The sequence below is a fragment of the Vipera berus genome (assembly GCF_964194415.1).
Source record: "Vipera berus genome assembly, chromosome: Z".
Lineage (NCBI taxonomy): Eukaryota > Metazoa > Chordata > Lepidosauria > Squamata > Viperidae > Vipera > Vipera berus.
Genome location: NC_138205.1, coordinates 47,892,613 through 47,909,727, shown reverse-complemented (window position 1 = coordinate 47,909,727; position 17,115 = coordinate 47,892,613). Strand labels below are relative to the sequence as shown.

At 35.6% G+C, this 17,115-nt stretch overlaps 1 protein-coding gene across 2 annotated transcripts in view; it reads left to right on the top strand.

Moving 5' to 3' along the window:
* INTS10 (integrator complex subunit 10) overlaps nt 1-17,115 on the top strand; it is a gene marked incomplete at its 5' end in the record, with an annotated part of 39,126 nt that overhangs the window by 13,183 nt on the left and 8,828 nt on the right. For both annotated transcript variants that reach the window (XM_081345536.1, XM_081345535.1), the window contains 10 exons: nt 742-882; nt 3,825-3,996; nt 6,932-7,101; nt 7,677-7,810; nt 8,514-8,667; nt 9,140-9,222; nt 11,617-11,769; nt 13,258-13,363; nt 14,187-14,266; nt 16,415-16,577. In XM_081345536.1, coding sequence (XP_081201662.1) covers nt 742-882; nt 3,825-3,996; nt 6,932-7,101; nt 7,677-7,810; nt 8,514-8,667; nt 9,140-9,222; nt 11,617-11,769; nt 13,258-13,363; nt 14,187-14,266; nt 16,415-16,577 — 1,356 coding nt within the window. The remainder of the gene's footprint in view (nt 1-741; nt 883-3,824; nt 3,997-6,931; nt 7,102-7,676; nt 7,811-8,513; nt 8,668-9,139; nt 9,223-11,616; nt 11,770-13,257; nt 13,364-14,186; nt 14,267-16,414; nt 16,578-17,115) is intronic.

Below are 17,115 nucleotides of genomic sequence, written 5' to 3'. Positions count from 1 at the left end.
CCATGCTTCTCATACATCTTACACACCTTGATTTTCCCTTGTACTCTGGTGTTCCCTTCCCAACCAATTCCTGCCCACTCCCTCCCTCCCCACCTGTCTGCAGGCATGGGAGTTGCAATTTCCTTCGGCCTTCCTCATTAACTTTGGTTGTGGGAAGCCAGTAGCTCATGCCTAATGATCATGGGATTTGGTTATTATATAATAATGATATATAATATTGGGATTGTAGGGATTGCTTTTGCTAAGCAATGTGATCTTGCTGTATGACCTCATTACTTAGCAACAGAAATTCCAGCTCCAATTGCTGTTGTAAATTGAGGACTATCTGTAATTGATTGATTGATTGAAGTTGTAAACCACTCTGCTCCCAATGATTCTGGATGGCTAATTGTAAACATAGATGAACATTTCAGAAGGTGCACATCTGAAAAATCATTTTCTTCTTCCTAAAAAAGAAAGAGTGTCCATTTGTTGCTTAATTTAAATAAGCTAATAGTTTTAGCTATTGTTAGCAGGACTTTATTTTAAATGAATCGCAAATACCTTAAGCAATACCTTGCTTAAAGAATATAGATATTGCTTTGTTAAACAATGACATGTTGCAGGAAACAGACAAATAATGTGACTTTATTTTAAATGAATTGCAAATACCTTGCTTAAGGAATATAGATATTGCTTTGTTAAATATTGACATGTTGCAGGAAACTGACAAATTTAATTTGATTTCATTATCATTTTTAGTTTGTGATGTTCTGCCCTTAATAATTAACAACCCTGATGTACGACTTCCTTCCACTCTATTATACAAGTACCTGAATAAAGCTGCAGAATTTTATATTAATTATGTGACTAGATCATCACTGACAGAAAACCAGTATCCAGGTAAAAATGCTAGAGCAAAATGTACTAATAAATAAAAACAGTGGCTTGGTTCGTACATCATATGAATATTATTTAGGAATCTTAAAATCTTTAATGAAGCTGTATTGCCATGTTTACGTAACTCAGGAAGGGGCTGATAGAGCGTAGGGTGATTGGGGCAGAGGGGCCTTTTGCACTGGCAATGGTGTGGCTAGCAGCAATGGCAGCACTTGGGCTGAGATAGGTGCCTGAGGGCAGTGGTAGCTGGCTAGGATTGCTCAAGACTTTGGGCCTTTACTTTAGCCCTAGCACTGCCACTGGGTGTGCTGCCATGCAGGATGGCCGAAACGGCAAAGATGGGGTGGGGGTGGGGATATAAAAGCGGATGGAGGGAGTTGAAGCTCCCCTGCAGTTGTAAGTTCAGGCAAACTACCAAGATCCCAAGTTTTGATCATGTGAATGGGTGGTGATGGCTGCAATGGTTGTAACTTCAGGACCATTTGTTTAGCACCACAATAATTTTAAGCAGACACTGAATAAATTGTTCTTAGCCAGGGACTACCTATATGTCCCTCTCAAAGAAACAAACTATATTGTGGCTTACATGATGATATCATTTCCACAGCAGGTTAAGATAATGCCTAGGATTCTACAACATCTGAATATCAAATTAAGTTCTCTTCCTGGTGATTCATGGCAACAAAATGGAAATGATTTATATTGTCTTCTTCTTAGTTGCGTTTTCTTTTTCCCATAGTCCTGATATTCCCTGCACAATTTCCATCCAAGTCCAGTCCTGTTCAGTTTCCAAACCAAAACAAGACTGGACATGTTATTACTCAGTAATAACATTACATTAATTTTAAACTTACCTTCTATGTTGTATGATCCTCCCTCCTAGTAAGGAAGAATGTAAATTTGGGAACTGTTATTTACCACAGGGTTCTTTTGTATACTTTTATTTTCTATTTTAAGAAAATTTATGTGGCTGCCCATCCCAGTCTTGGTGAGTCTGAGCGGCTTACAAATATTAAAACCAAGTAAAAACAATACAAAGTAATACCCCTTACTCTGGCAACAACAACATCAATCAGTCAAATAAACCACTTGATGGGCTCCATTCCACTCTAGGGTCCCCAGGCCTTTGGCAAAACCAGGTTTTCAGGGACTTGTGAAAGAGTTTCTAAGTGGGGGGGCAGTCTTATAATCATGGGGATGATGTTTTACAGAGTGGGAGCCATCATAGAGAGGGCCCTTCTTGATTCTGTTAGATGAACCCATTTAGGAGAGAGGACTCATAATTTCTTGCCTGCACAGTCAAGTAGATGTGACTGGGAAAGATGACCCTTCAAATAACCTGGTCCCAAGCCACTTAGGGTTTTAAAAGTGACAACTAACACCTTGAATTGGACCTGGAAGCAAATGTTCAGTCACTGCAGCTCCCTCAGGAGAGATAGCACATGCACATATAGACCTGCACAAAACCATGTGGGCCACTGCATTTTGAACCAGTTGAAGCTTCTGGTTACTTTTCAAGGGCTGCCACATGTAGAGCATGTTGCAATAGTCAAGACGATTAGGGCGTGTTTAATTATCATTCCATTTCTCTCATCTCTGCCTACTTTACCATCTTCAAATATTGTGATAAAGTGGAAATTTGGATAATGTCAATTCTTAGTGTTTGTTGGATTTAAACTCTTCAGTAGCCTATTGGGTAGTATATTTTAAATATATTTTAATTTCTCCTTACCCCCCCTCCCCCAGTATTAAAACTAGAAACCACAATAATAAGAGAGAATCAGGAAATTTGCATTCTTTTGAAAAACTTACTGTTGTCTAAAAGCAAAATAAGATATTAGATGTAATATAGTCAACTAATATAAAAAGAAAGAATTAAATCTTTTTTGATATACTTTCAGAACAAAATTGGTCTAAAATCCCTGTTGTTGTTAGCTGCGAAGTCGTGTCTGACCCATCGCGACCCTATGGACAACGTTCCTCCAGGCCTTCCTGTCCTCTACCATCTTCTGGAGTCCATTTAAGCTCATGCCTACTGCTTCAGTGACTCCATCCAGCCACCTCATTCTCTGTCATCCCATTCTTCTATTGCCCTCAATCTTTCCCAGCATTAGGCTCTTCTCCAGTGAGTCTTTCCTTCTCATTAGGTGGCCAAAGTATTTGAGTTTTAGCTTCAGGATCTGGCCTTCTAAAGAGCAGTCAAGGTTGATCTCCTCTAGGACTGACCGGTTTGATCGCCTTGCAGTCCAAGGGACTCGCAAGAGTCTTCTCCAGCACCATAGTTCAAAGGCCTCAATTGTTTGGCGCTCAGCCTTTCTAAAATCCCTAGATTTTTATTACTCAGCATACGTATACGTATAAAGAATGGAATTTCTGCCTCAAGAGGACTGTAATTTAAATATAACAGAGGAGATAGCAAAAGAAAGAAGGAGGAATTGAGGAAATAAAGAGATGAAAAATAATTGTAATATGTAGATTGTCTTACCTACACAGTAAGGGGTTTTATAATGAACAGTTCAAATAATGATTGCCAGAAAAAAACACTATGTCTTTAAGAATAGATTTCTTAGGGGCACAAAGAATAACAGAGCTAAATTAATGAAAATCACAGTTAAGAATGCACATAGAGAAATCAGATCTTCATGAATTTCAGGGATTAAAGATAACAATGTTTATACAATTTAGTTGTTTTCTTCCCCATGTTTTTCTTCATATTGGTTTTAATTAATTAAATTTATGTAGCTACCCTTCCCACTAGAAGAGACATATAATAATCAAATGAAACCAAAATATAAAAACAATAATTAAAATCATTTTCAAAATATGGACAATCATTTGGTCTTAACAAACATTGGGGCACATTGCTGGAGTAGGAAGCAAAAGTTGTTTTAATAATTATTATTATTATTTATAATGATAAATTAACTGATTTTGTTCATTTCTAGGAACACAGGACACATCTGATCTTGTGTCCCCTAATAAACGAAGTGCTCAGAAATATATCATTGAAGGTGTCATTGAGAAATCATGCCAGATTACAGACCCTTGGGAAAGGATATTCAAAATACTGTCTGTAGTAGGTGTGAGATGTGAATGGCAGATGGATGTGGCAAGAAGGTTTGAAAAATTATTAAATTTCTTAAAATATATCTAATTAACATTTAATGAACTTTGGCCTGATTCTTCTTGGCAGAACAGTACAGCTAGTCCTTGACTTATAACAGTTTATTTAGTGAACATTCAGAGTTAGACTAGCATTGAAAAAAGTGACTTAGAACTTTTTTTCACACTGAGGACCATTGCAGCATCCCCATGATCACGTAATCAAAATTCAGATGCTTGGTAACTTATTCATGTTTATGTTGCGGTGTTCCAGGGTCATATGGTTGCCTATTCTGTTCTTACAAACAAAGTCAATGGGAAAGCCAGATTCATTTAGCAACCATATTACTAACTTAATAATTCCAGTGATTCACTTAACAACTATGGCAAGAAATGACGTAAAATAGGGCAAATTTACTTAACAGTTCTCTAATTTAGCAGCACTTGAATTCAGTTGTGTTCATAAATTGAGGACTAATTGTATATAAAAAGAATAGCATCTATTTTTCAACCTTTGCAATGTCCCTCAGTGACATGATATTCATTACAGTCAGTACATGTCAGACTGAAGTCCAAGGATGACACACTAAAATCAAGTCAAGCCAATTTATTTATTTATTTATTTACACCTAATCAATAGATATCTCAGCAGACTAAGGCTATAAACTATTAGCCTAAGAGATATACCTGGGAGATTCTAGGATGTGGCTATTCTGTACCTTTTCCTCCTTCCCCCATCCAGTTCAGAACTGCCCAGTCTCTTATTCTGGGCCTCCCTCTGGAATGTGTTGCCTCTTCCTGGGAAGCCACAGTGCTGTTGCCAAGATCCCTCTCCTCCAACTGCACATTCCATCACAGTACATGTTGTCTTGTGTCTGATCTGGTTTCCCCCCCCCCCCCCACTTTGCAGAGCAGAGAAATTGGTGAGGAAGAATTAGGAGAGAATAAGCAAGCACAATGAAGAATATGCTGAGATGTTAGCATAGCATGCTCATAGCTTCTGGCGCATTGGTTTTGATGTGTATTCCTCATTTTGTAACTGATTAATGTCTTGTAATCCCTTCCTCTCCAATGAATGTGAACCCAAACATTAATTTATTCTCGTTAATTATCCCAATGCCAAGGTAAGCATTCCAAACGGTGGAGGAGTGATTAGGAAGCATACAAAAGTAAAAAGCATGAAACTGATTAGTCTTGTCAGTTTTGAGAAGGAAAACACAGTCATAGGATTTCCCACTTAGTGACTGTTTCAGTTAGTGATGGAATTGCCAGTCCCAATTATGCTTGCTAATGGAGAGCTACCTATATTGGAAGTACAGGTAGTCGTCGGCTTACAACAATTCAAAGTTAGAATGGCACTGAAAACAGTAATTTATGACCATTTTTCACATTTATGACCATTATAGTTTCTCCATGGTAAGGTGATCAAAATTCAGACACTTGGCAACTGACTCATATTTATGACAGGCACAGCATCCTGGGATCATGTGATTACTTTTTGTGACCTTCTGATAAGCAAAGTCAATAGGGAAGCCAGATTCACTTAACAGCCATGTTACTAAATCCAGTGATTCACTTAACAACTATGGCAAGAAAGGTAATAAGGGGCAAAACTCACTTAACAAAAGTCTCACTTAACAACAGAAATTGTGGGCTCAATTGTGGTCATAAGTTGAGGACTACCTATAGTTTGGAAGTTTGATTGACAACATGTTGTAGATATCTTCAAAACTGTCTGTTCTAATTCTTAGACTTCTCTTGAGGGAACAAGAAAGCTGTTTTCTAATTGAAATTTATATCAGTACTAAAACCTTAGCAGTTTTCTTTCTGAATTTAGAAAGAATGATCTAAAGTGTTCTATAATTGTTTTGGTTGATTTTTGTGATTGATTTTTTTTTCTTCATTGCTATAATCTCCACACAGTTTTCTGCATATCTGTTTGGAAGTTATCTGTGTGACATTTTGCTACAATGAAATATATTCTAAAAACTAGAGTATTTTCTTTACAATAAGTCCAGAGTTTTAAAGAGAAATGTTTTGGTTTTAAGATAAGAAATGTAAACACATGTTGGAAATATCAGAAATGTCTATGCAGATTCTCAGTCATCCACGTCATGGTTGTCCCAAATGTGCTTTTTCAAAGGGCAAGTAGACTTTCTGTGTTTTTTCTCTTGAAGACATTTTGTTTCTCATCCAAGAAGCTTCTTCAGTTCAGAATTGAAGAAGCTTCTTGCATGAGAAACGAAATGTCTTCAAGAGAAAAAAAATATAGAAAGTCCACTTGCCTCTGGGACAAATATCAGAAATATTACCAGGTACTTCCTTGGCTATTTACTTTTTTCCTAAAAAAATTGGGGGCAGTAGGGAAAATGTAATAGTGCAAGGGAGAATGAAATCACCTCAAACCAAACAAATCTCTGCTGAAATCTGGTTGATTCTCCTCTAGCAATCTCACAAGAAGTGGACAATCTTGATGGGCAGGAGATGCATTTAACATTTTTGAAGAGTTGAAAGCTACAATAGATGAGGTGATAATGCATTATGAGCAATGCTGCATCAGGCACATAAGCTGAAATAATTTTCTAAGGCTGTTTTTTCCTTTTTCTTTGAGTTATGTGTTTACACTAAGTTTTTGTGTTCTTCTTGATTCAAAATGATGAGAAATATATCATCGACTTTCAGTGCTTGTGCCTTGAAAAGGCTTTGCGAATTGCAAAAGTTATTTTAGGACCATACAGGTAGTCCTCAGACTAGGTCACGTGTAGGCAATCTCGGCTCTTTTATGATTCATGGACTTCAACTCCCAGAATTCCTGAGTCAGCTATGGGAATAAAATAAGAGGAAAATATTTAGGAATTGGTTTTCTATTTTTTCTAGTAAATAATTTTTTAGAATGTGCTTTATTTTATCTTATAAATTCCATTATAACTGAATGTTCTTTTATCCTCAGAAGCTTTGGTGACATATTGCTGAAAATGAAAGATGTATGCAGATATATAAGTAACTATGATAATGAAGCTCATGCAAAGTACAAGACCCAAGTAGTGTATTCCACAATGCTAGTCTTCTTCAAGAATGCATTCCAGTATGTCAGCAGCATTCAGCCTTCTCTTTTTCAGGGTGGGTTGAAATGATGCCCTTCGTGTATCCCTTTTGGGCAGGTTTGCCAGAATTACTTTTGTGTGAAGTCTAACTTAATATTGTTATTGGCATTTTGAAATGAAGCATTTGCATTGAGATAATTTTCTGTTTTCCACACTTAACTACATACATACTACACTTAAAATCTAATTATGTCATATGAAATTATTAGACTGTTCTAACTAGTGATAATTGACTATGTATCAGCACAATCCACCTTTTCTTCCTATGTGAGTCTTGGACATAAGGTCATAGTCTGTGCATGTTTTCATAGTTTTCAGATTTCTTTTCACCTTTTGGTGCCAGAAATTTAGAAGCTACCTTCTGTTATTGTCACAACTAACTGGGATTTTGAATTTTTTTGTGGCAACATTCCCTAACATGGAGCCTTTCAAGCGTGTTTAAATATTTAAACAAAGGGACATATAATATTATTTGCATTTTGATCATAAACATTTGTGGTATTAATAACTAGACTTAGTATGGAGAAGTATATATTTAATAAACCAATTATAACAGGAAAAATAGAAATAATTATTTCATTTTATACCCAGGATCAAATGCTTCAAACCAAGTTCCATTGATTCTCATCGAGGATGTGTCCAATGTTTTTGGTGATACAGATATTGAACGTAGCAAACATGTTCACAAGAAACGGAAACTCGCTGAAGGGAGAGAGAAAACAATGGTAATTTTCTCTATTTTTTTAAGTAGAAATTTATAGTAATTTTTTATAGTAATTTATTGTAGATATGGAACATTGCCCAAACATTTTCTTTCCAAAATACTGATTGATATACAAAGCCCACTCGCCAAAGAGAAATTTTAAATCTTCAAGATACATTCTCAATGTCTGGCTTCCTTTCTGTTAACAGTAGTCTGGAGAATAGTTAAAACCTTGCTTTTCTGGAAGGCCTTTGGTGATTACTGTTTCAATTTCAAATAAGACAGGAACTTTAGGTGCCAAAAATAAAATGTGTTCAACTCATTTGTGAATGGGTATATCTATGAGCATATATTGTAACACCATACATACTTGTATATAAGTCCATCTATAGATAAGCTATAAGCTGACCCTCATTTTTTTAACCAAAATATGAAAAATGGATAATCCATGGGATTACTCACAAGTAAGCCAATTATGAAAATTATACAAAACTTTTGAGTGATATCGTATTCAAGATTGACACATTTTTTGATATTATGGTTAAAATTTTGAGTGATGGCTTATTTGAAGATGGACGTACATGTGGCAAGGAAGATCTATACCATTAATTTTGGTTATCACTTAAATTTTTATTGGGTTATTTTTGTCTCTGAGAAATGATTTTCTAGTTTGGTTTGATCCAGTTGACTGCTGTTTGGATTTTTATGTTTTGTCTCTGGAGTAGAGCTCTGATGATGAAGATCCTTCTGGAAAGGGCAAAAATAGGCTCATTACAATAAATGCAACAGATCTTCCAAATTCTGTTGAAGTACAAGAGAGCTTTAGATTGGCTAGAGAGAGCTGGGAACTTCTACACTCATTGGAATCATTGGATAAAGGTACTTTACTACAATGTGAAAAAAATATTTAGAGAATTTGTTGTAATAGCTAATTCTTTATTTTGAATCTGGGTCTTAGATTTTTGACAGAAAAGTAGCCATTACTAATCTTTCCTTGAAGGAGGCTTGTTGAAAACTGAAATTAAAAATGAATAATTATTTTATTTATTATTAGCACCTACACATTTTACTGGGCTGATGATTCACTGAAATTCAAAATAAATCTATTGCTGTTGATTTCAATAGCACTTGTTCCCTTTTTGATTATGAATCTGCTTGAAAATCGAATGTTTTGATCTTTCAAAGGAGTTAGTACAACTTGGGACAATTATTTACATTCACAGAACTAGATATAAAGTGTTTATAATCAAATTTAAATTGGTAAATCTTATGTCATTTCCCCTGACAACTCAGGAAGAACTGTTTCAAAGACATTATGTTATATTTTTATCCACTTCATTTCATTTTACAGAATTTACAAGAATTTGTGTGTCTTGGAAGACAGAAACCTGGCTTTGGTTCAGAATCTTTCTCACAGATATGATTATCTATCAGGTAAAAAGTGCAGGAGCAAATAGACCTACCTTTGATCTATTCGTCAAGCCTCTTTCATAAGCAATTAGATCAAGAATCCCAAACTCTCCAGCTCGTTGACACTTCATGAAGTTTCATCAACTCCCAGACATTAATTATATAACAATAATTTGATGAATAGTACTCCTACTATTACTACTTTTGAAAAGAAGCTGAAGAAACAGTGGACCACTTAGCTGCTGCAAGAAGATCGCATACACTAACTACTAACAACAGCATAATAAACTAGCCACAATTATTGCTACTGTGTTTCCCTGAAAATAAGACCGGGTTTTATATATATATACTGTATTTTGGACCAAAAGACCCATCAGGGCTTATTTTGGGGGGATGTCTGACTTTGCGGCCACCCACCCACTCCATCCCGCCTGGTTGTGGTCACAATGGGGCAGGAAAGCATGTGGTATACTAATGTTGCCACCACGAGGTGAGGTGAGGCAGGTAGAGGGGAGTTGCTCCATGCGCCTCACACCCGCTTACCTCAGGGCCCCCACAGCCAGGCCACTCCCTGCTTGGCTACCACCCTGTTTGCTGCTTGTATTGTATGGTTTCATTGGTGGCAGCTCTGGAGGCTGGTGGTAGGTAGGCAATGTGACGCAATGTGATGCAGCATTGCAGGACCCAAGTAGCAGCCGAAGGAGGAGGCAGCTGCTGGTGCCGGCGGGGATCGAAGAAAGCCCCTCCCCAAAAATCAGGCTAGGGTTTATTTTCTGGCTGGGTCTTATTTTTGGGAAAACATGGTAGAATATCTGCAAGAAGTGCTATTTGCATGTAACCTAGACCTGGTGAAATCACAAAATAGAGTCATAGAAAATGGGGAAGCTAAAATGCTCTGGGATTTTAGAATTCAAATAGACAAGCACCTTCCAGATAACAGAAAGAAAAAAGTCTGGACTGTAGATGTGGCAGTTGCTGGAGACAGCAAAATAGAAGAGAGATAACTAGAGAAAGTCACAAAAATATAAAAACCTACAAATAGAAATACAATGACTGTGGCAAAAGAAAGCAAATGCAGTACCAATAGTAATAGGCACCTTAAATACAATCCCCGAACAACTGAAGCACCACTTGAACACCATTGCTAGTGACAAAATCATCATCTGTCAATTATTAAAGGCAGCTTTACTCAGAACAGCTTACATTCTGTGTGAATACTTTAATACCATCACCATCAAACAATGTCTGCTTGTCCGAGGTCCTTGGGAAGGAATCAATGTGGGTAAAAATGCCAAATCCAGTCTAAACAACTGGCTGATTGTGCAGTGAACAACAATAATTTATTATAATTTATTGACCATACAACTCTGAGTGACAGTTTCACAAAAAAGCCATCTCATCTTCAGAATTAGGAACAGGTGTGCAACTCTGCAGAGATTCCAAAACTTTAATTAACCCCAATCAACCTATCATTTATCAGCCATTTATTGATCTGCAGACATTTACTGACCTTTTGACCTCTAGGCGTTTATCAGTACTGATCATTTTGTGAAATCTTGATTTAAATAAATGAGCACATGTTTTAAGTAAACATATTAAGTAACCTTATAATCTTCATAGGCAAATTTGTCTATTGGTGTCTAGCTTTACAAGGTAGCTCTGTAAGACATTAATTCCCAAAGAAGAATGGAATTATACTTCATTGAGGTAGATTAAAAACAGAATCTTGTAAATCTGCCTGTGTTTGCCCTTCCCTCCTTATTACACTCCAGGAAATTGGAGGGGTCTGTGTGTGGTGGTGGTGGGGCATGGGAGCCAGTCTGAGTTTGTTTCTAATACTGCCCAACCTTCCTGGACTTAAGGCCTGCTTTTGCACCAGTTATTGCCTTAAATGCTTCTGGGTGTTTCTCCAAGATTCTTTCTATGACTCCCTATAATTGGAGGGATTATAAATAGAATAATAAGTATCATTCCATTCTAAAAAGATTTAATGAAGAAATATCTAAAGCATTTTGATGTTTTATATTCAAAAAATATAAATTGCTGGTAAATTATAAAACTGCTAATTCAAAACTTGCCTCTTCCATAAATTTATAAATTTAGTATATGAAATTCAGAGCTTTTTCTTAAAAAATGGACTATAAGAAGGACAATATCCTTAACTTTATAAGGCTCTTTTTAGATCTTTTTAAGATCTATAAAAACAGATCTATAAATCTATAAAACAGATCTTATAGATCTATAAAAAGATCTATAAAAACAACTTGTATGAAGCTAACTACTTGTGCTATACTTGTCAGTATTAATGTATGTAAATTCTGTATGAAAATTACTATCTGGAAATCTTGAAACTTTTGTAAATTATTGTAGTATAAAATGGAACTTTTTTTAGTGATTTGATTTGTATTCTTTTAAAAGGGTCAATACAAGAAAGCAATTGCCAGTTTACATCACTTAGCAGCTCTGCAAGGATCTCATTCTCCACAACAAATCCTGGGGCAAGGATCACTAGAAAATCAACGACCTTTAATCCAGTTAGCGACTTGTCATTTTGCCATTGGAGAATACCATGTAAGCCCACCTGCCTGTCTGCCTGCTTTTTACTGCTAAGTTTGGGATTTATGAGAAAAGCAGGTTGTTGAGGCCAGACAAAATCTTTAAAACTACTTTTGCATATGAATTTGACTTTGACTTTGACTAGGATGAGTGAATACTATGTTTGTTTATATATAGCTTATCTACTTTCATTTCATGTAAGTTGAAGAATGTAGCACTGCACCAATATAGTGGATAATATTTACACTGATAAACCAATGTAGTGTAGTGGCTAAGGTACTGGACTGACATTAAGGATTCACAGTCTAGTCCATTTTTGGCCATATTCTGGCTGACCATGGACCAGCCATATTCTTCACAATATTGCTCTATTGTTGGAGAAAGTAGCAGAAGGGAGGACTACATATGCCATCTTCAGGGTCTGCATGAAAATGGGAAATAATTCTTAACAGAAACTATATGTACACTACAAAATTTATACACACACACACACACACACACACAAGCACACAAATAAATTACATCAGTTACATTCAGGGCCAGAAGCTGACTGGGTGATTTTGGACCAGTAACTCTTAGGACTAGCATGATAGATTGTGGCCCATCAGTAAAGAGGGATTTGATTTGGGTTGATAATTTTGGTTACACCGATCCAGCCACTCACCTACACATATATGTCCACTTAGAATTGTGCAGCCATTTCAGATCTTGAATTAAGATCTCCAAGTTTAACCTGTAAATCCCAAGTGATAGTTAATGAGCTGTGCTTTTCAGTGTTGTTTTTAAACACTATTATTTAATCTTAAGAGAAAGACAAGTCTTTGGAATGAAGACTACAAGCCAGATATGATTGCATATGTTGGTTTTTCTTAGCAAACTTAATTTGCAGAAGAATCACATTGTATCCATTGGGGCTTTATAATTTGTAATTAAGTTTTGTTGTAGTGCATTAGCTGAGTCTGAGCAGGGAGGTTGCCTAATTCAAATATTGTTTCATTCACAAATTTACTGTTAGCCTTAAGTAGCCTCAGTTCCTTTTGCAATATGTAAGTTCAGTGACATAACATTTTAATTTAACAATCACAGTTAAAGGTGGCTAAACAGCAGTTCTTGTCTTCCAAAAATGAGATTTCTTTAAGCAGCACTTTTGACATAAAAAATCCCAAATATTTCAATATTTGCTCCCTGCTAAAAAGGATCCAAGTTTATTTTGACCAAAATCAACTAGAGTTTTCCTTTGTGAGCAAAACTGGAAGTGAAAACTGAAAGCCATATATTGATTGAATAACCTATAATGGTCTTCAGTGTTCACTCTTTAATATTACTACTACTACTACTGGTTTCCCCCCCCTCAATAGATAGAAATGGTATCATAAAATTATGAATGTACTTTCTCTCATTTCTAAGGATAATATGGTGACACATTTGTTAGTTATTTTTCTTTATTTTAATTTTTGACTTATAGACATTTCACATATAATGAATCTCACCTTTTCTTTGTAGTTGACTTGTGAAAAAATTCTTGACCTAATGTGTTACATGACACTTCCCATACAAGAAGGAGCCAAAATACAAGATCAGCCTATATTAAAGTCAAAGTTCAGGAAAGGTAAATTATTACTTTATCTCCAAATAGTAGATGAAGAATAGAGAAATAAGTAAATTGGAGTATTTAAAATTACTGATTACTGAAATAATATTGAAAATTGTAAAACCCTGAAAAGACTATTGACAAGATGACATAAAAAATATATGTTGTCCTTTAAGAAGAACTGTGGGTAAGAGCAGCTTATCGATTTTAGATAGACATTTTTATGAGCTCTACCCCCAGAACTAGATAAAGGAGTGGATAATTAGAATGATCAATGATGGTAAGGAAGGAATTATCTCTTATCAAGCCCCTTCCCTGGATTCTAATAACTTACTAGTGGCTTTCAATGGGAGGAGATATATATATAGTAGCATCTGGTCTAGGAGTAATTGCTCCCTCCTCCGCCCCCACTATACAGGTGAAAACAATCAAATGTTGAGTAGCTTATCACACTTGGACAAATAAATTATTTTACTATTTGGGATGTAAAGTTGATATATGAGTATTTACCCAAACACTATGGATTCCTAAAGATAGAAAGAACTATTTATGCCAAGAAATGAAATCTGTTTAGTGCAGAAGTGTAAATTAAAGCAGTCATACCTGGTTTCTGCTTGAACACCACCAGGAAAAGGAAGCCAACCACTACTCTATGTAGTCAGTTCCACTATCACACTGCTCTTATAGTTGGAAGGGCTTTTTTTGTAACATTCAATTGGAATCTGACTTTCTATAACATAAGCACACTTTATAGATACTAAAATGAATAAATTTTTAAACCTGTCATATTTGCTTTTAATTCTGTTTGCTTTTAATGTTTGCAAAACTATTATTTGTCTAGTTTCAGAGCTGAAGCTTTGGCCATGCACCAGTAAAACTGTTATGCCTTATTGTCTCCGATTACTTTTAGCTTGTTTTAAGGTAATTTATTCTATTTGTGGTGCCCAATTTTTCATTCTGTTCATGTTCGCCTCAGTATCCTTATTATAATGTTAATATATATTAATGCAGTGTTGATTAAGATACAAACAACTGAACAACTTGAAATCAGCTTAATTAAATCACTGCCAAATGAACTGTGAATCAATTTTAAGAGTTAAACACAGTTACCTTGATTACCAGTTAATAGTCAAATCACTGTCCTAATTGAGTTTTAAACATTGAATAATAACAAACATTCTTATAGGAAAATAAATTACTAAGCAATCTCTAAAAAAGAAACACATTTCTATATATTTGGTGGGGGTCAGTCTAAGTAAATGTTCCTTGTAGTAAGTGCATCATTATTAAGAAGAATCTTTTCATAGCCATTTATGATTGTAGATCAACATTGTACGAGACTCATAAATGCTGATTGCTTCTTTGGGAAGGGGAAAATAACTAAGTCACATAGTAGGATACTTCCGGGGGCCTTCAAAGTAAATCTGAATTAAGTGATCCCATCATTGTTGAAGAATGTGAAGGAAAAATGACCTTTCAGTTCATGTTAATCCCAGGGGTTTTCCCAGCTCTGTTAAAGTAAGAGTCTTATTCTCCTCCCCACATGAAGATAATTTGTGAGGACCATTAACTAAAATAATTGGCTACCAAGGTCATCTCAAATTTGTGAATGTGTTTTGAAATATTATTGATTTAAGTTTTCATTTTTTATTATGAATGTACAGTATACCATGTATATAACAACTGTTGGAGCAATTAATTATTTTCTACATCAGGAAGGTTTCATAACAGACTGGAAAATAAAGATAAAGATTTTTTCTGAGACATGGGGATTGACTTCATGAGTGAAGCAATGGAATAATTATTTTTATTATAAGGATAAATTGTGTACTACTAGCTAACAGTGAGAACATTGAAGCATTAGTACTTTCAACATCTCTGCTGTTCATTTCATTATTGCATATTGTCATTCTTGTGGTAGGCATGTTGACTGAGCTGATGCTTGTACACTGCCTGGAGCCCCACTATGAGGGAGCTGGATGGTTTCTAAATAAATATAATTAATTAACTAATGCAGATAGCAATTCTGGTATTGATTGTTTGTTTACTGAATTTATTTGCCCTCCCCCATCTTGCTATCATATGACTCTGGGCAGCCTACAGTCAGATAAAACTATAGTATAAAAATTAAAATAGTAAAATAACGAAGCAATAAATGCATTAAAATTAAGTAGAAATAGTTAAGATAGGCAGGGGTATGTAGAAGGTGGAAGGGAGATCTTGTTAATTCAGTGTCTTACTTCAGTATGATACACCGCTATTTGGGCTCCAGGCCAAGTGGCAGAGCAGGTTTTAAGATCTTTATAGGTCAAGAGATGGGGGTGGATCTCACCTTAAGAGGTATGATATTCTAAGAGGCTAGGCACTATTGCAGAAAAGGCTCTTCTCCTCGATCTTGTCAGCCAAAATTCCTTGGTTGATGAGGATGCAATATACCCCTTCTGCTGGTACAATGAGGCAATCGATTCCCATTAGGGTGAGATGGTTCCTCAGGTAACCTCATGCCATAAACCAACAACTTGAATTGGACCCAAAAGCAAACTGGCAGTCAATGCAATTCACATAATAGAGGTGTTACATGGGCCACCCTAGAGGCCCCAGAACTGTCCAGGCAGCTGCATTGAGTGCCAGCTGTAGCTTCTGAATGGTCTTCAAGGAAAGTCCAATGTAGAGCACGTTGCAATACTCCAATAGCACGATATACCATTCATAAGTTGCATATAAACCTGATACAATGTGACTTGAGAGAAGATCCAGTTTTACTTCATGGTGAATACTACACACAAACATGCTGCCTGAATAACTGGACATAAATGTTAACTGAGTCAGCCTCATTCTAAGCTCCATCTAGTTGTTTTGAGAACTCTAAACACTCAGTATATTCCACTCTAATAACAGCTCACAAATTTTATATCTTGTTTAGAGTAGCATACTGGGGAAAATATGAATAATATTTTTAAATACTAAAAATATTAGAAAAAATAAAACAATTTGAAGTATGTCTGTCCATTGTGTGTTTGGAATTTATTTTGTGAGATGCTGTTAACATTGTTTTTTTTCTCCTAACAGCTGAAAGCTTTCACAGACAATAGAGATGATATGGCATTGGGTCATGTGATTGTATTGTTACAGCATGAGTGGCCAAGGGGTGAAAACTTATTCTTGAAAGCAGTTAATAAAATCTGCCAGCAAGCAAACTTCCAATATGAAAATTTTTTCAACTATATTACAAGTATCCTTTGTCTTCAGTGGGTTAATTGGAGATAAACAGTTTCTTCAAGGGGGTCATATTTTCCAAATCATTAAGAATACTGAGATCTATTGTTAAGAAATGTAAAATCTAATTGAATTGTATAAGTAATAGTTGAAACAAAAAGTAAAAAGCAAATAAAAGAAGAGGACAATGGAATTTTTAAATGTGCTATAAGAAACATGGGTTCAGAAATATTACTAAGATTATAGAACATACTGAATCAGTAGTAAACTGATTAATGTAGCTTGTTTAGTTAAGTTATTGTATGAACCAAATCATTGTGTTCTATAAACCATAACTTAGGGCTTTTGTATTAGGTGTGAACCTGTCCAATTTTGTTTACTCAGAAAACCAGGATCAAAATAAACCATTATGAGTGATGCTTGAACCTTTTTTGTTATTTTATAGAAAGAACAAGTACATGCTTTCAGATATGGTATGCTTTATCAGATGCTATGAACCTTTGTACAAGAGGCCCATGTATATACGTTTCTTAGTAAGTTCTCTGAAGCTCAGT